General features: G+C 39.0%; 1 protein-coding gene across 6 annotated transcripts in view; it reads right to left on the minus strand.

Annotated features, from left to right (window-relative positions):
* Nucleotides 1-27,035, minus strand: part of LTBP1 (latent transforming growth factor beta binding protein 1) — a 324,664-nt gene that overhangs the window by 20,296 nt on the left and 277,333 nt on the right. For all 6 annotated transcript variants that reach the window (XM_034764910.1, XM_034764911.1, XM_034764912.1 and 3 more), the window contains 5 exons: nt 24,958-25,140; nt 23,680-23,766; nt 19,085-19,213; nt 16,436-16,576; nt 13,897-14,067 (listed from right to left, as the gene is read on the minus strand). In XM_034764910.1, the coding sequence (XP_034620801.1) occupies nt 13,897-14,067; nt 16,436-16,576; nt 19,085-19,213; nt 23,680-23,766; nt 24,958-25,140 (711 nt within the window). The remainder of the gene's footprint in view (nt 1-13,896; nt 14,068-16,435; nt 16,577-19,084; nt 19,214-23,679; nt 23,767-24,957; nt 25,141-27,035) is intronic.

Here is a 27,035-nt window from a genome sequence, read left to right on the forward strand (position 1 = left end):
ACTCCCTGAATGGGAGGGGGACACGGTTTTTGAACTAAGGTGAACTAGGCCCCAGAGGCTGAAAAGATAGAAGATAGACTAACAGGTCCCCCTACATTGAAGACAGAAAGATAACTACACATGTATGTGTTTTGTTGTTTTAAACCTTTCCCCCTTGCTATTCTGTGTTTTGTTAAGATTAAACAATACTTTGTTTTCAGAAGGCTGTTTTGGGTCAATGTATTCACCACTGGTCACAAGCTCCCAGAGGGAAGAACCACAGGTACAGAGTCTAGTAGAACCTATTGTGGAGTAAGCCTGATTATTACAGGGTTCTGTAGCCTAGCACCCTGCTCTAAGAGTGGGAGAATCGTGGGATTCCTCCCCAGAGAGGTGACAGCTCATGGCCTATGACCTGGAAGGAGTGCACTCTGTGAGATCAGAAGAGGGGACAGAGGCGCAACTACCCTTGAACCATGACAGTAATATTTTACCTGTAATGCAGAAATTAATGGACAATTTCAAACCAATCATGTTCCTATAAAGAAATAAAAAATGCATACCTATTTTTCATGTTTCATAATCTATGTTAATAGCATTTACTGTTTGTTTATATTTTCTCTCCTAGTCTATCTCTTAGCACTAATCAGGGTTATTATATCCATGGCTCAAGAACAGGATTTTCCTTTTTATAATGTGCATATTATGTTTCTAAGTTCTTCTTAAGAAGTACTTTCAAAAAAATATATGGGCAGTGCATTTTGTAACTTAAGATGACTAATGCATAAGGGAAGTTGGTGTGAGGTTTCAAAAATTTAAAGGGACTTATTTTCAAAAGTAGCTGTCTAAGTTGTGCATGCAAAAATAAGTGTGTTTTAGGGGAAAATAGGAAGATGCACATGCGAACCTGCGCAGAAGTCAGCCATGACTTCTAGGTGACAAAAAAGGAAGATAAACACAAGTCTGATATAAGCCCAATGATTGGACATCATGTCCCTGGATTTTCAGAATAGTCAAATAAATGCACATCTAATTGTTATGAGAGAACTGGACTTGACATAGCCTGTAGCCATCTTGTGCACTTAGCCACCATAAATTGGAAGTGAGGATACCATGTAGCAAGGAAGAATTTGGCTTTGCTTAGGCAGACAAAAACATCTGCACAACTGCAGTGTTACTAACAAGGATAGCTGATGTTGGTCTGGGTGCCTGTGTTTATAAGTTTCTTGCTGGAGTTGCTTTACTATTAAGTAGAAATTATGAGCTTTTTGCTGTTGCTAGGGAAATTGTTAGCCTATTAGAAGTTACTTTGAATTATTCTTTAAGTTACTTATTTAAAAAATTAGTTAAAACATGTACTTTGGAAAAGTTTTGATTTTCTACGAGCAAGAAGACACTAACATCAATCTCCCTAGCAGCTAGGAGGAAGGCTGGCCACCAGAAACCTGCTGCTGTCACTTGGCACAACCTCAGACTTTGGGTAACTATATTCTGGGACACTCTAGACTATTGCTAGTTTAGATGTGTGCTTTGTACTCAATAAAAACAAGAGTGCTTAGGTGAAAGCACTCTTATGTGTACCAATCATTTATCAGAGAGAGGTGCTGTGTCCCCCCCAGATTTATTTCCTGACACCTCTGAAAAAACAGTGATTAGTTACCATAGTTTTAGGTTCAGATAACCCCGGGTAACATAATTTGCCTGTAAAATTGTGGTGACTACACATGCAACTATGGTCAGGGTACATGCAAAAGAGGTGCTCAAGTATGTGCCTGAGCTTCTGAAAACTGGATCCCAAATCTCCAGTCAACTAGTTTATTCTATTGTTTCATATATTTAACACAGAATATTATAAACAGTTTTTCCTGAGATGACCATGATTACAAATGAACAGCCGCCAAATCCTCCCTCCCACCACCAAGGAAGTTTTATTTTCTGCCCAGCACCTTATAACTGTCAGCATCACAGAAAAAAAGAGCCAAAGCTATCAACACCATGACAGAAATATTTAAAATGCGACAGTTTCACCATAGAAGAAATAACTGGAGACAAGGACAATGCCAAGAAAATATTTCTTACACAAAATATGTGTCCCAATCAGATTCCGGACATCAGTCTGAATTGCTTAAGCTGTGCTCTCTCAGGAAATTGCATCATCTATGAACCAAGACTGAAAAGATTTCTGTTCTACATTTAGACAGCTATCCTCACTTACATGTTTGACATCCTCTATAAATTGGAGTTTAGGTTAAATACACATGACAAGGTTATTTCTTCTTAATTTATAGAGCTCAAGAAAGAGGAAAGGGCACTAGTCACAACAAATGATTTTTCCAGGAATTAAGGAAGGATATTTAGGTTCTTGCAGAGATAAGCTCTAAAGCAAATGGCTTCAGAAAAGCTCACAATGGATAAACTCTCCTGTTAAAGTTGAAGAAACTCAGGTTACCAACCTGCTTATTACAGAAACTTTTGGTGTTTTTTTATTTCAGAACATAGGCTGTTCAGATCTGCTGAAATAATAATTTCTCCTATGGCTTGTGGCAGACTAGTAAAACTACAGTAAGAGTCAAGCTATGTCTGTGATAACTTCACTGCTGGTTTCCAACCACTCACTCACTCACGATTTGAGGTTTAGGAACATTAGCTTTTGCTTTTCCTCTTTTAAATACACAACCCAATCTCTGGTCTATTTTTTTAGATCAGGATTCATACCAAAAGTAAATGAATATATGAGTCAAAGTTTTTAAAAGCAACTACATCTTCACCACAGGCACTTGTACAAATAGTTAAAATCATAATAAAAACATTTTTTTCAATATAAATTGCCACTGCCATCTAAACAGCTGTACGACAGTACAACAACCTAATAATTATTAAGTACTTTACTATAAATAAACAAATACCCAATAGTACAAAAGCTTTGCAAAATGCTTGAAGGCCAAAAAATCCAGGATCTGTAGGACCAAGGAGAGAAAAATTCCAGAATTGAGGACTTCTCATGGAGAATGCTTTGCCAGCATCTCTCACCTAGAGGGTCCCTAGCTTGAGCACCTTTGATGACTGACTGCAACTACAGAGATAAAATTCAGGGAGAGGAGTAATCAGGGTCCAAACCATTTAGAGATTTATAGGTCAAAACATCTTAGATTCCAGACAGAAACTAACTGGTAGTCAGTGCAGATCTTGGAGCACTGATGTAATGTGCTCTCTGCATGAACCTTTCCTTAGTGGTAATTGTACTCTCCTCCACCCAGTGAAGTTTCGAAAACGTCTCAAGGAGAGCCTTATATAGGACAAATTGTAATGGTCTAATCCTGAAGTGACAAAGGCGTGGATAATGGTCACTAGATCTGCATATAAAATAAATAGTTGCTTGCACCCTACTTGCAAAGGAAAGATGAAAAAACTTAATCTTATCAACAGTGGGTACCTGAACATCTAGAAGACCAAGAACAATACAAAATCCCAAGGTTGTGAGCTTGAGTAACTAATGCCCAGAGCTGATATAAACTCTGCCAGGTGGTTTCCCACACCTTAAAAACATTTCCCCAGTCTTCCTCATAGGAAGCCTCAAGCCAGTTAGCCTTCACTCAAGCCCCAGTTTCATACAGACACAAGGTAAAGCACTTTTGCTGGACCTGCCAGAGCTGCTGAGGTGGAAACAAAGTTGGATTCCTCAGCAGCCCATGCCTCCTTATGAAACCTCCAAGCAGACCATATACGCACTGAATAGGAGGAATGTGAACATGGAATTTTGCAGCTCTCTGCCATGGTCAATCACCCAAAACCAAATCTGTGAACTCCCAGAAAGAACTGAACAAAACCACTCTAAAGTGATTCTGTCTATCCCTGCTAGAGACTGCAGATGCATCCCCAAACAGAAAGCAGTAACAGTTGGCCCATGACAATATTATTGCCTCCAGCCTACCTATTTCCCTTTCAGCGTCATATTTCCTCCAAACCACCACCACAGGAATCGAGGGAGCCTGACCCCCTCCACATCTTAAGCTCCTGGCAAAACTGTTTCACTCTCCTAGCTACACAGAGGCAGCCACTGAAAAGACATAGTTGTTGCAGCTGGGTACTAGAACAGTGATTTCTAATGCAGGTTTTAAAAGCCACATTAATATACCAATCCTCCTCAAACAAAACAGAATCCCCAACACACACACATGCACACACCCCTTTCTCCCCCATCTTACTCAACATCTTTTAATTTCTGCTGGTCTCTCTCCGCCCCACCAGATTCACTGTTCCCTGCAACAATATCCCTTACATCACAATGTATCCCAACACCATAAGATTCTCAATAGGAGCTAATGGAGACTCAACAATTTTTAAACTCAGGACATTTTATTTAGGTGTCCAAGTAGGGACATAAAGGCTCAATTGTAGGTATCAGTTTTTGAAAATCGTGGCCAATGTGCCATATTTTCAAATATGGAAGCTTCAGTTTAGTTAAATCCATATTTAGGAACTTAAATACCCACTTTAGGCACCATACATTAAGTGCTGATTAAGGTGCCTAGGTGCTTAAACTTAGGCATTAATGTTTGGAAGTTGGGTCTTATAGTAAGAACAGGTAAGTGCTAAGTGACCAAGGAGGCAGAATTTCTAAGTTTTTAAAAAACTATCCAAACAGAGATAGACTAGACTTCTCCTCTTGATTCAGAATGCACCTTTTCCATTCAGAATGCTGCTGTTTGAACTGATAGGAGCATTAGAACCCCCAAATAGAAGTTTTGTGAATTACTATAAATTTCTATTATTGATTTAGTGACAGATGAAAAGAGTAGGTGATACAGGTCCTGGAAAAGCTAGTATCACTGTAAGTAGCCTTACAAGATCAAAGGTCAAGATGAACTGTTCTGTAACACAGGAATATTACAAAGGCAATTCTTTTTATTTAATCCAACTGTCAGTTCTTTGGCCTAATACAATATATATACATACTGCTGAGTCCCAGAACGAATATAGAATGTTTCTGTGGTTACCATTTCAGTTCAGTATTAGATCCAAAACTGTGAAGACTTTTATTTGGAAGATAATGTTACTGTATGCTTTCAGCTGTACTGTTGCTATCTTAATACTTTATTGGGCAAGATAACAGACAGCAAATTACTTCATCAGTTTTTAGTGGATTTTCTCTTATTTTCATACATCTTACCTGTCTTATCTTTCCTGCATGTCAAAGAGACAAATCCTGCAAACTCATCCTCATGAAAGTAGTTATTATTCACCTTTGTAATATTACAGTCAATGAACGTATGCCTGTGAGTAAGGGCTACTCACATGAGCAAGTGTTTGCAGGACTGGACTCTTAGGCAGAAAGACCAAAAGAGTCTGACTAGCTTTATAGTGAATTATGGAACTGCACCAACAGTTTTGATTGGGATTATGAAACTTGTTTTTGTAAATATATTGTCAATTGCACACTTGTCTACTGCACAGTTATCAAGTTTACTGCCAAACAGCAACACTTGAATAGATGCTACCCATTTTTCCCCTGACTCCAGAGGCTAAGTCTCAGCTGGCATAAAACCATGATTTTACTTTGAGGGGGTCTATGGGAATCGTTTTGACTCAGAGCAGGAAAATAGCAGAATCTCCATTAATCATTTTCAGAAACAGGGGGGTTCCAATGAATGATTTTCATCACTGGTCTACAGCTGACCAGATCACTGTTTCTACCCTTCTCATTTACATGCATTAACTGTGATGTAAGTTTCCTGTCTTCATCAGATGTTTTTTTATGTTGGATGGTGTTGAGACAGGGCAGGTTTAAATCTAACCATGAAAAATTGAAGCAGCCAAAATATTCCAAGAAAAGCCAGGACACAAAAATTACAGGTTATTTTTTAAGATATAAGTTCACTTTATAACCATTTTTAAAACTGTTGGACAAATGGCTGCAACTGTGTTCAGACAGCCCAATATTTACTCTTATGTCTGTCATCTATAAGCTCAGATACAAGGATGATATAAGGAAAAAAGAAACTGCAGGTCACTGAATGATCATTCTATGATCTACCAATTTTATCATGAAAATGTTCTGGTGATAATGCTTCCCCCACCCTCAGATCCTCCTTAACATATGTTACAAATCTTCAGGGTGCCCCAACAATAGAAATATGCATACTGCTACAGTAGTAAATCTGGCCAACACAATGTATAAGGTATTTGACAAAGGAGCAACTCCAGGTCCCCAAGTCAGGACTTGAACCTATGACCGTCTGGCCTAGAAGTGTGAAAGTTCTCTCCTGAGCCAATGATATCACTTTTAAGTGTTGCAGACTGAAGACATGTCAAATGATTCATTCATTCAGTTCACGCAGTTCTAAGTTTTCCCTGGTAAATGTTCCTGAAGTGGTGAATGCCTCCCAAGGTTTGGGTTTCTAGCTATAATTGTTCTTACATGATAAAAGCAAGGCTTTTATTTTCACATTCTTTGCTCCACAAGGAAAAATATAATAGTGCCAAAAAACCAATTCCATTTGGGATCAAAACATGGCTCATGGTTTCAAATGAAGACAAATATCCTACCCATTCCTTCAGTGCTTATTAAAATTCACATAAGTAAACTGTATTCACTTAACACATTTAATTGGAAAGAATTAGTTTTCAATGGAATGAAAAGAGTCATCCTTCATAACTGATAAATGAACTCAAGGCTTCTTGTGTAGAGACACCAACAGTAATAGATAAGAGGACATGGAAGAAAGGCATACAGAAGAATTTGTCTAGTACAAAATAAAGATACCTGGGCTCCGAAGTGCTCTTGAGCAGTCCCTCAAGCCAACTCCTGTTCTGACTTGTACAAAACTAGTCCCAGTCTGGCTGACCCATAAATATATGATTCACCCCTGATGGTTTAAATGACTATTTGAGTTGGTATGCTTCTTTCTGAACGAGATGGTCTGCCAGAAAGTCTCTCTCACTCCTGCCAGCGGAGAGGCAGTCCAAACTGAAGTCTTCTCTGTCTATTCAAGTAGCATGTGGTAACTATATTATTTGAGAGAACCTGCACTGGCTATTTCTTGATTAGAGGAAAAAAGATTTTGAGAGCCAGCCTGATGGAGCTTAGCAAAGAGGGTTTTTAAAAACATGAAATTAAGTCTAAATCTTCATTTGCAGCTCTTAGAGATCATTGTGGAAGTTCATTTAAGGATAAGCCCTCATTTGACATTTTTTCACACACAGTAGTCACACTACTTTTTCTTTTCTATTACAAAAACCAGAACAACATAGAAGGAAAGAAAGTTTCCTAGACAACAATATCTGGCAGAGAGAGAGAGAGAGAGAGAGAGAGAGGAAGTGGGAACTGTTATGGGGGCAAGCTTTTTTTTTTATAAAGTTACAGCTTCAGTGACATATACAGGCCCCTAACCACCATCATAACTACTCCAAAAAATTTGGCAGCAATGTGATTCCTAGAAGGTAACTGTGGAGGCAATGTCAGCAAGGAGAAACACATATTATATACAAAGCCAGTATATTATATCTTGCTTCCCAGGTTTCACTGTATATCAGAAATCTTTTTGCCACAACAACTGGTCAATCAGATTGTTATTTTTGGTGAAATCACAATAGTTTGCCTGATAGTTTACATTTAATTTTATACTTTACTGCACTATGCTGATGGGCCATCTGTTCCTATTGACATACTGGGCCTAATTTCTGCCCTCCGTTATGAAGATTCAACCTCCAGGAAAGTCAATAGGAGCTGCCCCCATGTAACTGAGTAAACCATTGAGCCCAACCGTTGAAAAAGAATTTAGTATTTTAAAATATTTTAAAAATGCATTTAAAAGAGAGGCACAGCCCTTCTTTGTGGGCCATCTGTAGGCAAATACTGAATCTCAATGTTATATGCTTTTATTTAGCAGGCACATTGTACATTGTGTTCTATTAGCTGCTGGTAATAATTAGATTGCTCCTTGATTATTTATAAAAAGCAGGTAGTATCTACATAGTAAAGGTGAAACCAACAACAATTATTCCATGTAAGCCAAAGAGCATTCAAAGGTTCTCACTGGAATCAACAAAATGCTTCCAAATGTCATGAAGCATTATTCGTTCCTATTTTCTATTTTAAACCAACACATAAATTTAACTCAAAATCATGACCTATAAAAGATAATTAAACATTACTTCTCCCTTATCGATCTTTAATGATCATTTTACTTTATAAATATGTGTGTACACACACACACACACACACACACACACACACACACACACACACACACACACACAGAACACGCTTCTTTTGCTGGTTCTCTTCATCCATGGATCAGCCTTGTAACCGGGTGGCTTGCCCACAGGCTGGAGAACCTGGGGCTAAGCCAGCCTTGATTACAAGATGAGCCCCACCTGAGAGGAATCAGGTGGTTTTAATATAAAAGGCAGCAGGAAGCTACAGGGGACGGTATTTCCTACTGCAAGGGAACTGCAGAGTAAAGTTGTAGGGAAAGAGGGTGCCCTGCAGTGATCCCTAAGGAAGTGATAGTTCTTTAGGGAAGAGAGGGGCTGTGCCCAGCTTAAGGCTGCGTGGATGATTTCTTTTGTTTGTTTTTGGGAACTTTGTTAATTTAATAAAACACCCAGACCCCCAAGAAGGGCTGTGATTGAACAAGACTGGGTGAAGTTTTGTTTAAGGAGCCCTGAAGAAAGGGAAACATGGGTAAGGCACTGTAACAGCACCCCAGCCACGAGGGGGGGGGGGGGTGTTCAAGTGACAGCAATGGTACTACAATCCCCAATTAAAGAGTTACACTCAGGGACTCCAACCCTCCCCAGACAGGACTGGTGCAAAGGGGAACCTTGGATTTATACTACCACTTAATTTAGAACTGCCATTTCCACACTTTTTATGCTGATTCTCTCTTGGCTGACAGTTTAGCTATCCTTTTAGCATATTTCTGTCGCCCCCAGAAAGACTATTCAAATGCACAAAGGCCCTGATATTCAAACATCTTCACATGTGCTTAATTTTAATGAGACTACATACATGTTGAAATGTAATCACATGAATAGAATTTGCTGCATTAGGGCCACTTGGCTAACCCTCCTCTGTGTCACTTCAGAAATGCACTCAACCACCTTCCTGATGAAAGATTCAATCCCTGGTTGCTCCTGTACCAGGATTCTTTGTATGGATTTGCAATCAAACTCTGCAGACCAGGCTTCTGGTTACTTTTCTGCTAGATTGGAAATTGATACTTTTCAGTTATTTATCACAGAATTGCAGAAATTAGAGACTGAAAGGCCTATTAGATCATTTCATCTGGCCCTCAGCCAGTGCTGGACTCTTCTCTACTGTATGCTTACCAGGGTTTTATCCCAGTCTTATTTTAACTATACTAAACAGACAGTTCTGTTAACCATTAATTTGATACCTAGTAAGTTTAGTAATCGATCAGTGGGTGAATCTCATGCTTTTGAGGGCAAGTGTAAAAGCACCTCTTACCCAGAGTCGCCAACTCTTCCAATGCCCAGAATTGCCCGCAGCAGACTTTCTGTGACATTGCTTGGCTTACAAGACATGGAGAAGGCTGCAATTTCCTTTCTGAAACAATCCCCCTACTCCCTTTTTACTCTTGTCTGGGAAGCCAATGTACTTCACACACTATTTGGGGGTAGCAGCCAACAATTACCCCAGTCAGCCAATTCAAAAATCAGATTTTATTTGTAGTCTTGCAGAAATAGGTCCTGATCTTCCAGAGCATATAAGCACATGGGTAGCTACTACAACAAGTGAAGTTATGCATGTGCTTAAGAGCTTTGCTGTTCAAGGCCATTGTGAGTAAATTCTAAAAAATAAAACATAAGTAGAAACAAACACACCTGGGCTAATACTTCAGAACACTGAGATCTTGTCTACACACAAATTGTATCACTTTAACTATAATGGTATGATTAAAATGATGCAACCCCCATACAGTGGAAAAAGTTATATATCAGTAGAAAAGTGCTTATACAGGGATAGCTTATACAGGAAGGGGAATAAGCTAAACCAGTAAAAGGCACCTTTATACTTGTATAAAACTGTGTCCACATTAGAGATTGGACTGGTATAACTATGCTGGTAAAACATTACCACCTCTCCCGCCAGCCAACACAGTTATGCTGGTACAAAAATTGTGTGTGCACCAGGCCTAAATTATAAAATACTGAAATATTACCTATGTATGGCATGGCATGAAATCATAGCGTCACAGACATGTAGGGCTGGAAGGGCCCTCTTGTGCATCTCTCCCCTCACCATGCTGAGGCAGAACCAAGTATATCTAAACCATCCCTGACAGATATTTGTCTAACCTGTTCTTAAAAACCTCCAGCTATGGGAATTACACAACTTCCTTGGGTAACAGTTAGAAAGTTTTTCCTAATATCTAACCTAAATCGCCCTTTCTACAAACTAATCAAACTACTTCTTGTCTTACCACCCTCTGTAAACCTGGAGAACAAATGATGACTGTCCTCTTTACATATTTGAAGACTGTGTTCTCCCTCAGCCTTCTCTTCTCTAGGTTAAACATGCCCAGTTCACCTTTCCTAATAGGTCAAGTTTTCTAAACCTCTTATTATTTTTGTTGATCTCCTCTGGACTCTCTCAAATGTATTTACATCTTTCTTAAAATGTGGTGCCCAAAACTGGATTCAGTATTCCAGGTGAGGACTCACCAGTGTTGAGTAGAGAGGAACAATTACTTCCCATGTCTTACATACAATCCCAGAACGACGTTTGCCTTTTTTCCAGCAGCAGCAAACTGTTGACTCATATTCAATTTGTGATCCACTATTTCCCCCAGATCCTTTTCAGCAGTACTACTGCCTAGTCAGTTATTCCCCATTTTGTATTTGTGCATTTGACTTTCCCTTCCTAAATGCAGCACTTTGCACTTGTCTTTATTGAATTTCATCTTATTGACTTCAGACCAATTCTCCAATTTATCTAGAATTTTGAATTCTAATGCTGTCTTCCAAAGTGCTTGCAACCCCTCTCTGCTCGGAGTCAGCTGCAAATTTTATAAGCACACTCCATTATCCAAGTCATGAATAAAAATATTGCAAAGTACCAGACCCAGGACAGACATCTATGGGCCCAGACTCAATATATCCTCCCAGTTTGACAGAGAACCATTGATAACTACACTTTGAGTACAGTCTTTCCACCAGTTGTGCAACCACATTAGAGTAATTTTATTTAGACCATATTTCTCTTGTTTGCTTATGAGAATATCATATGGGAAAGTGTCCAAAGCCTTACTTAAGTCCAGCCTTACTTAACTCACATCTACTATGTTCCCCTTATCCACTAGGCTAGTTATTCTGTCAAAGAAAGAAATTAGGTTGGTTTGGCATGATTTATTATTGACAAGTCCATATCAGCTATTACTTATCACCTCATTTTCATCTAATAAAATTGCATCTCTTCTCTCACAGCTTAAAACTCTGCTGCTATAACAGATCTGTGTTCAGGCCACAAGTCCCAGAAAGAGGTCTGTGTATAACCAGAGACTTCTCCCCATATCCGTTTAGCTTCCAGTCATACTAATAAAAAGAATTTTCTGTCCTTACACAAAACAATCTTCTTTTGAAATAATGTCCACTTTTGAAATAATAAGACAAACACATTCGTTTTCAACTATCAATGTCAGCTAGCTAATGCTCCAAAAATTTCAATAGCATTAGGTAATATTCCCTGGGAGCATGCATTTCCTTAATCCATAGCAATACCCCATTTCTTTCTCCCCTAACAGGCTTCCTTATCTATCTTAAATGACCAAGACTTATTCTTCTGTAGGGCTAATTATTCTACACAATACCTTTAGTAACATTTCATTATCATGTCAATATGTCCCTTTGTAGACAGTCTAGTAGAAGATATAATTGCTCTATCTGTATATATGCAAAAAATGAGTTATTAAAATCCATAATATTTATGTAAAAGGTAAAATTCATATATGTGTGTGTGTGTATACACACAAACACACACACATATATGGAAAGAGAGAGAGAGAAAGAACAGGCTACATCATCTGCCATAGAGGGACAGAAATTTTAAAACTATAAAATAAAAGTAACTTTCTGAAATGACGAACTCTTCTTTCACAAAAATCATTCACTGAAAAGCAAAGCAGTCCAGCAGGGCTATTGAGGAAACTTGCCAAGTTAACAGATGAAAAACAATTTCTTACTCTGGTACTTTTTTCAATTGGCTGCACTGTATGAACAATACTTTTCCTTTAGCCTATTAAACCTTAATCTTAGCCCAGACCACAATAAGAAGTATATTTCTTTCTAAATATTTTTTATATGTTAGCATATAACAAGAAAATAAACCTACTCTGAATTTTCTTCTGTAATACTAATGAGCAAAATGTATCAGGCCTACATTTTCTGAAACGTCTCTAATTTTCAGAATGCCAATAAAAAAAAAGTAAAGCCTGAGTTTTAGAGGTGCTAATCACCCACAATTACAACTGAAATGAATGAGAATGATTGATACTCAACGTGACGTTGCACTCCATATGCTCTATGAATATATGCTTGGAATGTGAATATAATGTAACTGGACTATGCTTTATGCGAAAGGTCTCTTCTAAGGTATCATTACAAAGCTTATAATCTACTGAGTGTGTTCATCCTATTTGTATGTATATATCATTCTTGTATCTAAAACTAGAAATATGCAGTTAACTCTGAGGTCCTATTGTAATTATGAAAAGTGGGGGCCATTAATGGTGGTTTAGAATCTTGATGGCTCCCATTAACTAGAACAATTGGTTGTAAATGGCTCTGTTTACTTGTAAACCTTCCTGTGTTCCTGTGAGTTAGGCCAGAAAGAATGGAGGTTTGGGGTCTCACAGGACATGTGACCAAGTCACCTGGTACTGGAATCCATCTTAAACCTGGTGCTTTTCCATTTAGGAGGAGGGGTGGGGACCCAGAGAGACAAAAGATTCCCGCCTTGTGACAAAGCTATAAAAGGGGGTGGGACAGAACAAAGGGAGCTGCAGTCATGAGAAAACCCCTAGTTACCACCTGAGCTGGCACTAACAAGAACTGTACCGGGGAAAGGAATGGGCCCAAACTAGAAAGGAGTCTAGTCTGTGAAAGAAGCTTATTGGAACATCTCTGAGGCCGAGATTTACCTGTATTCAGTTTCTTAATGTATTAGGCTTAGACTTGCATGTTTTGTTTTATTTTGCTGGTAACTTACTCTGTCTGTTATTACTTGAAACCACTTAAATTCTACTATTTATACTTAATAAAATCACTTTTGTTTATTAATTAACCCAGAGTAAGTGATTAATACCTGGTGAAGCAAACAACTGTGCATATCTCTCTATCAGTGTTATAGAGGGCGGATAATTTATGAGTTTACCCTGTATAAGCTTTATACAGAGTAAAATGGATTTATTTGGGGTTTAGATCCCTTTGGGAGCTGGGTGTCTGGGTGCTGGAAAGAGGTGACCTGCTGAGTGGTTTTTGGTTAAAGTTTGCAGCTTTGGGGGCATGGACCAGACCAGGGCCTGTGTTGCAGCCAGCTAGCCTGTCTGGCTCAACAAGGCAGGGTTCTGGAGTCTCAAGCTGGCAGGGAGGCTCAGAGGTAATCTCAGCACGTCAGGTGACAGTCCCAAGGGGGTCTCTGTGACCAAACCCATCACACTCAACACCTCTGAAAGTCAGGCCCAAGTGTTTTTAAAACTGGGGCAGCAAAAATTAGGGGTCAATTTGAAAATCTGGACTTTAGTTATTTCCATTTAGCAGCATTGGTTTATGGACAGCCAATTTCCTTTTTCTTTTTTATGCTATTAACTCAGGTATTGAGAATACAGGGCAAGAGATTAAAATGACTGTTGGTTCTAAAAATCATCTTAGGAACTGAAATTTACATTTCCTTACCTGAGTCCTTCATGGGACAGAGTGCACACTGCATGCCCCAGGCCTCACCATATAAGCAGCAGCACTCAGTGTATGTAGTCTGCTTTCCAACCAGAGGCCGACTACAAACTAAATTCTCACTCAGATGTTGCCAGCAAAGATCTTGGTAGACTTCAGTTTCTTCAGTTTGTTCTGAAAGAGAAGTCAGTATTACACCATTACCACAATGCTCTTAATATTTCAAAGACATTGGTAAAATACAGTGTTATCTAAACAAAGATTACAAGAATAATCTAACATTATTGCTTTACATAAAACCAAAGTTGGATGGATTTACTAATGAATTCAAATGTTTAACTTAGAAATCATAACCAAGTGATTATGACTAGTGATTTGGAGTGGCTCAAATGTTGACTGTACAACTTGAGAAATCTGAAAGGGTTTTGGTATTCAGAAACTGTTCAGTACCTACTCTCGGAAAAACAGGCTACTTTAAAGATTCTCAAGCTAGGCACCCAAGAATGGGACACTGAATTCCTAGCCACTTCTGAAATTCTTTGTCAGGGAGTGGTATTTTTCCAAAGTGCTCAGCATTGACTTAGTTCTGCTCCTATTGGAACTTCCACTGACTTCTGTGGGAGCAGAGTTAGGTCTACACTAAGTGCTTTGGAAATCCCATCCAAGGAGTGAACCCTAAAATACATGAACTTGGATTTCCTTACCCTGAGCTAAAGGTTGTATCAGTAAGACATTTTAAGAAGTCTGTCCACTACAGATGGGTGGAATATTTATGACACACTATTTTTGTCAAAATACGCTGTTTTGTCAATACTGAAATGTTTTGTGGGGACATATTGGTTTCAATTAAGTTTTTGACAGGGCTCTCTGATCACTGTTGACCACAGCCACCCAGAAATAAACCCAAATAGAAAAGGTGCCTTTTTGGCTTAGAAAACTGATATTTTTCTTTTGTGAAAATATTTGAATGGTTCAATTTTGTTCCAATGCAGAATGAAAACAAATGTTGAAACCACAGAAGTTGTCATGAAATGGAATTGTCATCCTCTGGTGAGCTGTAGTAACTGCATTTGTTACATGGCGTAACAATACAAGTTCAACTACACACACTACATGTGAAATCATAGGATTGAATCCCAACTCACAAGGAAAATGTGGTATTCTGAAAGCATGAGGTTTACCTGAGTTTAGATCCGTTTTTACCGCTCATGTAGCCAGAAGCTTCAAATGATAGAATTAGACACTTTAAGACACTGCACATTGCCTCCCTGAGCTCCAGAGAGCTGAAAGGAGAGTGGGAAGAAAGGTGCAAGTACAATCCATCTATACATAACAAACTCTGCATGCTGGTGGCAGAGAATGCGGCTGTACTGTTGCTCTGTTTCCTTCCTCTCTACTTTAGAGAGGCTAGTGCCAACAGTTAAAAAGCAGGAGCACTATGAACTTCCTGAGTACAAAGATTGTTCTTCTGCTAGCCCTAGTGCATGCATTGTCTGGAGATCCTTGTGCTCTCTCCCCTCCTTGCACATCCATGCAGGGGCCCAACGCAATTTTGTCCATAGTTTGTTTAGTTAAAACACCACTGTCTGGCTGAGTTTTAGGTAAGGGTTTATAGAGGTTTATTGTATGATCCACATAAAATAAAATGTTTAATCAATCCGCACTAGTACCCCCTATTATGGAAACCTCTTGGATGGTTAAATTCTTCATTGGCTGCACGGAACAGAGGCTTGAATTCATTGCTATACACACCATTATTAATAAAATGTTTTAACATTTCTAAAAATGTGTATGATGCAGAATTCCATAGTTAGTGTTGCCAATTCTTTCGATTTTATCATGAGTCTTAGAATATTTGGAGTTTTTCTTAAATTCCCAGCTGCTGGAATTAAGAGTTTGCTTGAGATTCTCAGCTTTCATTAAAAAAGTAGCAAGCTTTTAACCCTCTTGGTTGTGGAGAAAAGCTTGAAAAAATGAACTGAGTGTACCCTAAACAAACTTCCTACAGTTACAAAGCTGAGAGACAAATGAGGGACATATCCCATTAAGTAATCAGAAGCACAGATATAATTCCCACTATTTACTCCTATATCTTTCCTCTATTGTAAAAGCACAATCTCTATTTTGTCTGGATTGAGTCTTAGCCAGCTATCCCTCACCCAAGTCCCAATTTCAGTGAGATACTGGGCAGGCTGGGTCACTTCACATTCAAGGTTGGAACAGATAGAGATACAGAGCTGGGTATCATCAGCATATTGAAAATACCTCAAACCAAGCTTACTCATTAACAGTCCCAATGGTCCCATATACACACTGGGGTGACAAGATGGAACCCTGTGGAATCACACGAATGTGTCCTCAGCATAGATAAAAAACTGCGCAAGACTACCATCTGAGATTTCCTCAGAATGGAGCAGAACCACCCAAGAGTGACCCTGTCTACCACTGGTAGGGTCTGCAGCCATATCTACAACACCTCATGGTCAACAGTGTCACTTTTGATCCTGTACAGGAACAGTATAATGCAAATAATGGAGCATACCATTTGAATCCGTTGGTCTGATACATCGCTTTTCTGTGGCATCCAGAACCATCGGATGGGTACAGAAACAGTTGTAAGATCCTTCAGTGTTAATGCACTGGCCATCCACACAGCTGTTTGGGTCCTGACATTCATCTGTATCTTTAAAAGGGAAGAAATGCACCAAGAAAAGTCAACATCAAAGAAGTTGCATTGTGTAAATTAATGCCTGCAAATTCTTAAATTAAGAACAGATTTCCCCCAGTGCCGCCTTTGAATTAGCCCAAATACAAATTTTACACAGGGAAAAATTCTGCTTGCATCTATGCCCACATGGAGGAATAGGAGTCAGGTAACATCTTCACCCTACTCAGAGCACCCAAACAGGAGAGAGGCAGGATGCCGACCTACTGCACTCAAGAACTGAGCAGCCTCTTGATTAACACATGTGGCAGCGCTTCACGGGCCCAGGTGGGTGTGTCCCTAGACATGCCCACACTACTTCCTGTGTATGCCAGCTGAATCCATAGCAGATTCTGGAGAGAGTGCCTGCATGCTGCTCTTTTATTCGGTAGCAGTAAGGACCATTGATGAGCACCCTGCCAAAGGTCCCTCAGTACCTCTGCAGAGAGAAAGGGATCTTCCTTTTTGGCCACCACAGCTCTACTCCTCGTAAGCTTGGCTTAGAGAGGAAAAGCAAGAATTTAGCCCTAGGGAAACAGTAGGCTATTTTTCTTAAATGACATTAAATCAGAAAAGAAAATATCTTTGTAGAGGGTAGTCTTAGAAACCCCAGGTGAAAGGCTCTCTTATTGTGGTTTCAAAAATTACTTCCTTTCATTATGTTATTCTGCATAGTCTATATGGTTTTCCACTTAAGCAGCAAAAGTCAGGGTCACACTTATGAATAGGTTTCAATCAAATGGCAAGCATAAAGGAGTAAGAGGTTCTGCAGACTAAAAGGAACGTGCTTATGTTACATCAGTGACCTGAATTGTAATTCCACATTGCATATTAACTCTTTGTGGAGAAATCTGTACTTAATAAAAATCATAGTGTTAATTCAATTTACTGTATTAAAACCTGCACACTTACCAAAGTTAAAGTGGGATAAAGCATGCAGCCATTCAGTTAGGGTGACCAGATGTCCCGATTTTATAGGGACAATCCCAATTTTGAGGGCTTTTTTTTTTTTTTTTTTTTTTTTTTCGGCACCCATTACCCCCCATCCCCTGTCCCGATTTTTTACACTTGCTGTCTGGTCACCCTACATTCAGTGCCTGATTTGTGTACAAAAAACAGAAAGTTAGATTGTACCCAGTAGATTGAAGCAGCACTGTATGTGGAGAAAGGGAGTAGTTTCCTGTCACCTTGTGCATTGCACGCAAAGGCCACTAGGATTAGTAGCTCCTATTCTCTGGGGAGCTGTTGTTGACATGCAAGCCCCTGGGAGCAATTTGCTAAAAAGAAGGGAGGGAGTAGGCAGAGTCATGGTTCTATCTTCCACCTCCATTCGTCCTTCAGGAGAGCTGGCCAGCCATGCAGGAGAAAGTGGGAGCATGTTGCACCCCTTAAAAAGATGCTACAGGAGTACAGGAAGCTCAGTGCTTCCATTACTATGAGCTCTGGATAACTACCACATTTCAGCCTTGCATTTTTACTGCATAACTCTGCTGATCATGTAAAAAGCAACAGAGGGTCCAGTGGCACCTTTAAGACTAACAGAAATATTGGAGCATTTGCTGTAAGATGGCTACCTTTACATCTGCTATTGTGTGGCCAGGGAGGTTGAAGTGTTCTCATACAGGTTTTTGTATATTGCCATTCCTGATATCTGACTTGTATCCATTTATCCTCTTGCATAGTGACTGTCCAGCTTGGCCAATGTACATAGCAGAGGGGCATAGCTGGCACATGATGGCATATATAACGTTGGTGGACGTGCAGGTGAATGAGCCGGTGATGTTGTAGCTGATCTGGTTAGGTCCTGTGATGGTGTTGCTGGTGTAGATATGTGGGCAGAGTTGGCATCGAGGTTTGTTGCATTGGTTGGTTCCTGAGTTAGAGTTGTTATAGTGCAGTGCGTAGTTGCTGGTGAGAATAAGGTTGGCGGGTTGTCTGTAGGCGAGGACTGGCCTGCCTCCCAAGGTCTGTGAAAGTGAGGGATCATTGTCCAGGATGGGTTGTAGATCACTTCAATCTCCCTGGCCACACAATAGCAGATGTAAAGGTAGCCATCTTACAGCAAAAAAACTTCACGACCAGACTCCAAAGAGAAACTGCTGAGCTCCAGTTCATTTGCAAATTTGACACCATCAGATCAGGATTAAACAAAGACTGTGAATGGTTATCCAACTACAGAAGCAGTTTCTCCTCCCTTGGTGTTCACACCTCAACTGCTAGCAGAGCACCTCACCCTCCCTGATTGAACTAACCTCGCTATCTCCATACTGATTTATACCTGCCTCTGGAAATTTCCACTACTTGCGTCTGATGAAGTGGGCATTCACCCATGAAAGCTTATGCTCCAAAACTTCTGTTAGTCTTAAAGATGCCACAGGAGACTCTATTGCTTTTTGCAGATTCAGACTAACACGGCTACCCCTCTGTCTGCTGATCATGTCCATCTGCATACCATTACAATGTAGAGTGAGGCATTAAAGAACTTACCAAAGCACTGGAGTTTAATAGGATCATAGTATGTGCCTTGTTTACAGTAACACTCATAACCTGGCTGTGTGTTCAGACAGAAGCCATTTTTACAGATTTCTTGTCCGAAGAGCAGGCATTCATCTGCATCTGTAGAGAAAACTACAGTTACAGCCCTTACTCAGTCATGTAGGGGACTATAGAGCAAGCCCCACTTACTCCCCTGTTCTGACTGTGACTCTGGCTGTTGGGAGCACAGCCAGGGCTACTTGTCACTGTGAGCAAATGATTTGGGACCGGGTGGGGTGGGGTGTGGAGAACTGGGGGAGCCTTGGTTCTGCCTCCCTATTTGGTGGCCAGAGTAACTTAGCTGGATGCATGGGGGAAATCAATCACTCCACAAAAAAGGGCGAACTAACTTACTCCCTTCCCAGAGCAAGGGAGAAGCAGGGGAGGAATTGTGACTTTGAGCCACAATTTATTCTCTGGTCTGATTCTGGGGTGCTGCAGCTATGCACTATATCTTACTCATGGCAGATTGTAAGGTGACAAGGTGGATACCAAGATATAATACTATTGTATTTACATAAGGCCCAATTCTGTCACCCTTACTCATGTTGAGCAGTCCTTTACTCTGTGGGTAGCTACTCCAAAAGTAAGGGACTACTCCATGTGTGCACGGGTGCCAAAATTAGGCCTGGTAAGCTACTAAAGAAGATTTTAGATTTATATTGCCAATTGAAATTAGTGGGGGGCATAAACTGCAGCAATGTTGTAGATGTCCTACATGCTGGACTGTGAAAAAAGCCAATTCCCAGAGTCACACAAAACAATATTATAGATCCAAAGTGAGTAAGGACAGCTCCTGTTGAATCCAGAATACTGACAGTGCGGTAGTCCTGATGCATCCTATATATTTTGATGCAGACTGAGGCTAAGGAAGAAAAAGTTTACTAAGACAGCAAACAACAACAAAAGGATAGTTCTGACAAAGATAAACCCCACTGGTTAGAGCAGGAGAAAGAGGTGACAATAAACTTACTAAGCAGGGCAGAGGTAGCCATGGCTCAAGTACCCTGTATTATACACAGGCATAAAAACATTTCCTCACAGTCCAGGCTATGTGAAATCGACAGTACTCAGTTTGCACCTCCTGTATTTTTGCTTTGTAATTGGCCTTAGGTTCAAGCAAAACAGACCAAGACTGTCTTCCATGTTGGCTGAACTTCTTCTGTGACTGTCTCAGTTCAACGATTGTCTATGACTATGTATATGTAAATCTGTTGTCATGGTTTTGTCTCCCCCATTTTGAAGCAACAGATGTAATCCGGGCCCTGCTGAAGTCAATGGCAAAACTCACATTGACTTCAATGGAGCCAGGATTTCACTTCATAATTAGAGTTTCTATGATATAAGCAAACAGCAGTGGTGCTTGCTGGATGGATTGTCCTAATACTGTTAATAGAGATGACCTGGGATCCAGTCCTATGGCACAACTGTTTGTGATGGTTGTGTACCACCTGCAAGTGTGCAGCATGTAGTTTTTACCTGTATTTGGCTAGGATCGTATGTTTCTCATTCCAGCATGTTCTGCTTTTCCCATCACATTTCCACTGTGGGTGATCATCATCTTTCCCGCTTGCATCATCCTTTTACCATTGTATGGCTTGACCAAGCACTTCACCCTATGCTCCTTATAATCACTGTTTTGCTCTCTGCACATGTTTACTGACTGAGCACCCCCTCTATCTTCCTCCACTGTTTATGATCTAGAATCTTGAAGTTATTTTCTGCTGTGCGCATGATATATTTTGTTGGTTTTGTACTTGTTTAAGGAACCTCAACGGAGATTTCCCACACACAGACATAATTATTACTGTTGCTATATACAATCATAAGACATTCATCACTATTGTATCTGGGGACATTTGATATAATTTAGACCAAGAGAGATATTTTTCCAGAAGTAGTTAGTATGTATCGTACATATCAATAGTCACAGTATACTCCATACTTATACATATAATGAAGCATATTCTTAGCAGATAGAATCAATGATATCTAAAATGAATTAGTGCTCTTAATAAGATTTCATTGAAAAATATAAACCATGCTAACACATACCTACTTTTCTACAGTTTTATTTACTTTGTACCAAGCTTTTACTTTGTGTTACTTTTGGAATTTGCTTCCTTTTTCCACCCCCTTTTCTTTTAGTTTACCAAACATTTACTATATTACTTTGTTTAAACAAGGCTGGTGTTAGAAATGCCAACGAAGAATGAAAGGTAAAATGTATAGCAGGTAAACTGGGCCAAATTCTGCACTCAATTCCCCTGGTGTTAATCCATTGGCTTCAATAGTGTCACTCCAGATTTACACCAGGGTAACAAGAATGTAGCTACAAACTATTTTTTCCATCTGCTGAACAGTTCTCAAGGTGAATTATTAAAATACGTACTTTTCCAGAAGAGCTGAAAGGACTATAAAAATATTTTTACAGTCACTTTTCCAGCCACTAAGCAATTTTAAACATTAAATATTTTGTTAAGTTAGATTGTTTAGTAGCAAGACCACTATAATGATTAATTAAAAAAAAACACATAGTCAAATGACTTCCATCTTTTCTTATGGAAACAGAATACGTGGTTTTGGGGAAAAGTGGGAGAGCTGGGGGTTTGGGAAAGAGAACATACATTTGTTTTTGCAATTAATTCCAAATTAAAAATGTCTGGGTTACTCCTGCAAAAAGAAGCATGCAGATGAAAGCAAAATAAATACATTATGTGTTAACGAAAGAGAAAAATGTCGCATTTTACAAAATAATCTGTCCATTTGCAGGTCCACTGTCTCCACTATAAATATGCCATTTATAAGGATAGTGCCAAAACTTGTTCAATGCAAAAATCTTGTTAACATGGTGAGAGTTTTCCTGGAAAACATATCTCGTTATAAAATATTTTAATTTCCACATTTTAATACTCTTAACAGTTGCAGATGTTATCAACTGCAAGGCAGCATAACCAACCAAAGCTGCTTTTTATCTCAGATGCATATACACATACAAATCAAGTGTGCCAATTTTTTGTTGCAAAGAATAAATAAGCATAGCAAAGCCACAAATAATATCATGTGCCTGCTCCATCCAAAAAGAAGTGTACTCAAACTGGATTTCCCAGTTCTGTACAATTTGCTATAGATCCACTAGATCTTTTTCAGGTACTTAAAAACAGAATTATGACATCTTTCTGATTATCTGTCAATCTATCAAGGCCTCTATTACTACAGTATCTCAGTACCTCGCAATCTTTAATGTATTGATACTTATCATATTTCTGTCAGGTAGGGAACTACTATTATCTCCATTTTACAGATGAGGAAGGTACACTGAGATTAATTGACTTGCCCAAGGTCACACAGGAGGCCTGAGCTGGAGCAGAGACTTGAATTCAGGTGTACTGAATCCCAGTCTTATGCCATAGCCACTGGGCAACCCTTCAGATATAAAAATTAGTGGCCTATTCCTGAGAAGCAATAAGAACCTATAACTCCCACTGATTTTAATGGACATACATAGCAGATGCCTATCATCTCTCAGAATCAGGCCCTATATGGAATAACTTTTAAGGACTGTGTTTCTGACTTCGCTATTGGTGATGTTGGCATAGCTAAACATATTAACTATGTGATGCTACAGCTCTTTTCAGATATTGTATGTTACATTATACTGCATTTTAATGTAATATAAATATACACAGTAACTTCAGAGTTATTAAATATTTGATCTGTAAAACTGCAAGTCTGATAGGAACAAATGTAATTTTATGTAGCAATACTGTAGCTACTTTATAATTCAAGGCAATTATGCAGATTTCCTTCTAACTATATAAAATTACAATGCATTTATGCCACGCATTGTGGAAAATTCACTTTCCTGAATTATTAACAGTAGTTTCAGACTTCACTAACTCAACAAAGGAATTTTACTGATCTCGCTCTTCCTTGTTAATAAAGTTTTTTGCCTACATACTCTTTCTCTCATGCACATATTCTATTTTGCTCTCTCCAGTAATGTCCATTTCTTCACAGATTATTGTATATGGCATTATGTTCTAAATAGCATAGTTAAGTTTATTTTCAATTTTCAGAATAATTTAAGCATAAATCATTCATTCCCCCTGTAGCTTGCATGCTAATGTAGGACAGAATCCTCTCCCCATACTTGCCTTTCCCCATAACTGTTAAAAACACTTGTTATTTATAAATTAAAGACTGGCTTATGCTACTTATACATGAGCAAAAGCTGATCTTTGGGGTTATGTGTTTTAAACATCTGCTCTTACAGTATAAGATGAATACAGGGAAAATATGATAAGTGTTACAGCACCTAAGATGAATAAAATGTGAATAATAAAGAAAAAAACTGTAATAGTGTTCTGTCCTAAATACAGGTTTACCAAAGGTAAGTATTTTGGAATAACATTTTACTTCAAGATGCTGTTTCAGTCTTGTTGAAAACTAATATGTTGACATTGGTGGTTATGTAAACTATCTATTATTAGAATTTCTGAAATGTTCATATTTAATACAAGTTAGCATATCTAATTGGTACTGACCTTTGTAATTCTGTGTAATGACTCCATATGATGAATCACCAGAGGGGATGAAACCTTTTCCTTCAGGACACAAATCAGTAAATTCAGCTGGTAGAGAAATAAACCAAAGAATCATATCAGAAAAAAAGCAGTTATTTAGAAATCTAGAACTGTAACAAATGATAAAATGTTCATGTTCAAGAATACATTTAAAAATTGTATTCTACTTTCTAATTCTCAGAAATCTTAGGCAACCTTTCCTCTGATTACTTCCCTTTGGGCAATCTTATACACCTAGGTATAACCTTATGGCCAAATGCTGCAGTCATAACACAGGCAAAACTTCCATTGACTTCAACAGGAATTTAACTATTGTCTTCAAAAAGAGTTTTGCCCCAGCAGGAACTGAATAAGAACTGCATCATCTGGCTCACAGAGGGAATGAATTACGTTATGTTGGAGATGGCATAGGCTCAAATGCAAACAAACCCTCTTTTATATTTTCAAGTATAGTGGCTCTTTCCAAAACACACAGCAACAGGCACAGTTTCACCAGTTCAAAGATGTGGCTAAGATAAGAACTCAGAACAAGAAATCACTTTTCTTTTAAAAGTTATCTCTTGCATTCTGAAGAATTTACACATGTTCTAATCTTAAATGATTTATTCCAGCTGGATATTGAATATCAGCCATCATTGTTTACACACTGTGCTTCAAGTACTGTTATCAATATTTATGCCAAAGAGCATATGGTTATGCTCTTCTAATTGGTATTTAAAGGCTAAAAAATGTTGTGCAGACAGCATGATTAACTGTATTATACAGTAGGTAGCAGAATGTAAAATTAATGTCATGTTATATATCTATTTTAATGTTTCACATTGCTGCATAAGCTAAGCTGCTATGACTAATGACAGCCAGACAAAAATATAAAAATGCTCATCTTAATTTGTTACTTTATGGGGAGTAATATAACTGTAACATTACAATAAAATTTGGCAAAAATTTGCATCAGAAATATTGTTGCTTTAAAAATCATTTGGAGATAGTGTTGGCCATAGAAAAATAATAGGCCATATTTATCCCTGCTGTAATTCCAATGAAGCCAATGGAGTTACACCAGAGATTAATTCTTCCCATTGCTTTTGTGAGAGTGGAAATTTTGCCTGGATAAGTTTTGAGTAAGCTGCTGCAGGAGATGGCCCTTTACGAACAGCCTTCACGAAAGCCAAGGATACCTATACTAGTACAAACCACAACCCTTCAGAAACTATTGCTGGATGGAAAGCCTCCTCTTACCAGTTCCAAAGACGGGGCATGGGAAGATTTCACAGTTATCACCCCAGCCTGCACCCAAAGTACAGCAGCATTCTTGTTTGGTGATATTGGATGTCAACACATTATCACAGAAATTAGCATCATTTAGATTGTAGTAGCATTCCTTCTTTTCATCTTCAGGTTGATCAACATCTACTGGTAAATCTAAAAATGAAAAATAAATAAATAATAAAATAACATGTCAAATTAATCAGTTTGATAAGAGATACGGGAGAAAAGCAACTGCATGATGTTGTCATAGCACCATTTTCTATCTTCAGTGGCAGAATCCTCAGAGAGAAAAATGTGTCAGCAAAAAAGTTTGGTGGATTTTTTTAATCCTCAAAATCTTTCCCCTGATTTTCAGACTACTGTTTTCTTTCAGATTTAGGTGTTGGAAGAGCTTCCATATTTGTACTTCTACTATGTTTAAGTCATGCACGTACCTCTACTTTTATGATTAAAAACGATATTAGCACTTACGAAGTTGCTTTTCAAACATTTTTCACTTAAAGCACGTCACAAAGGTTAATAAACATTTTACAGATGCGGAAAGTGAAGCAGAGAGAGTGAAAAGGTCTGATTTTCAACATTCTCAGCTCCCATTGACTTCAGTGGAAGACAACAGTTCAATACTACTGAAAATTGAGTTCTAAGTGACTTATACAAAATCATATAGTGAGTCAATGTGAATGACAGGAACATAACCCAGGTTCCTGACTCTCAGTCTGATGCCTGATATATTGGACTAGAATGACATCAATTTTTAGACTAAATTGTGCCTGTTATAGAGAAACAGAGAAGATGTAGTTCCCAAACAACAGCAGCTAAATAAGGCATAATTACGCAGGACACAGGACCTTGGCAGTGCTTTCTTTGATCTGGAACCAGGGGACATGTTCCCCTCTTATGTTAAGGTGGGTTTTGCAGTTGCATTGTACTTTAAAGCAGTATTTGAAAGAGATAAGCAGAGGAATCAAAATATATTGACTCTGCAGAAGAGAGTTGCAAGGGTTGGGGGTGCAGGAGGGGAGTACAGGGGTTGGGGCAAAGGGGGCATGATGTAGGGTTAGGGGCACAGGAGAGGGTGCAGGGATTGGGGCGCAGGAGGGGAGTGCAGGGCTTAGGGGTGAAGGGGCACAGTGCAGGGGTTAGGGGTCAAGGGTTAGGGGCACAGAAGGGGAATAGGGGTGTTGGGGCAAAGGGGGCACAATGTAGGGTTAGGGGCACAGGAGGGGGTGCAGGGTTAGGGATGAAGGGGGTTCAGGGATTTGGGGTACAGGAGGAAAGTGCAGGGGTTAGGGGTGAAGGCAGGGTACAGGGCTTAGGGCCGAAGGGGGCACAGTGCAGGGTTAGGAGTAAAGGAGAGGTGGGGAGCCTGGGGAGCCCACGGGGACCAGGAGCACCAAAATACAAGTTTGCTCAGAACGCCATTTTCCCTAAGGCTGGCCCTGAGTCTAGTCTATCATCCACAGTTTTACGGAGTTTATAAAACTTATGATGTCACAGAGTTCTCAAATACCTAGAGGATAATTCTACAAAACATAGTTACTAACTCAATAAATAACAAGAAAACTTATCAAAACCTACCAAACCATAATTAAAGGGCACTGGTTCTCCTTCGAGATAAATGAATAAAATATCTTTGGAGATTTTAGAGCAAGTCATTTCAGAAATATGACAATACAAAACAGTGGAACAAGCACTCAAATCTTTCATGTTTCCAAAACACTTTAGTCCATCTAACCTCAAGTTTCCACAAACTATTCACCTTTAGTAAGATCTGAGATGAGAGAAACTTCAAGTGGAAATTATTTTTGTTTCCACGGTTCCATAATACCTGACAAATATGGACTGCAACATTTTGCATTTGGATTCCCCATGTGCTTTGAAACCAAAGATGTCAAATTTATTGGTAGAAAACACCACTTCTGCTGGGGATTTCAGAATGGCAAACTCTTAAGATGAAAAATATATTTATTTTTCCTGTTAGAAAATTCTTCATACTCAGCATTTAACGTGACAACAACCATCCAAAGCAATATAACAAAGAGCTACCC

The sequence above is a fragment of the Trachemys scripta genome, chromosome 3 (assembly GCF_013100865.1).
Source record: "Trachemys scripta elegans isolate TJP31775 chromosome 3, CAS_Tse_1.0, whole genome shotgun sequence".
NCBI classification, from domain to species: Eukaryota; Metazoa; Chordata; order Testudines; family Emydidae; genus Trachemys; species Trachemys scripta.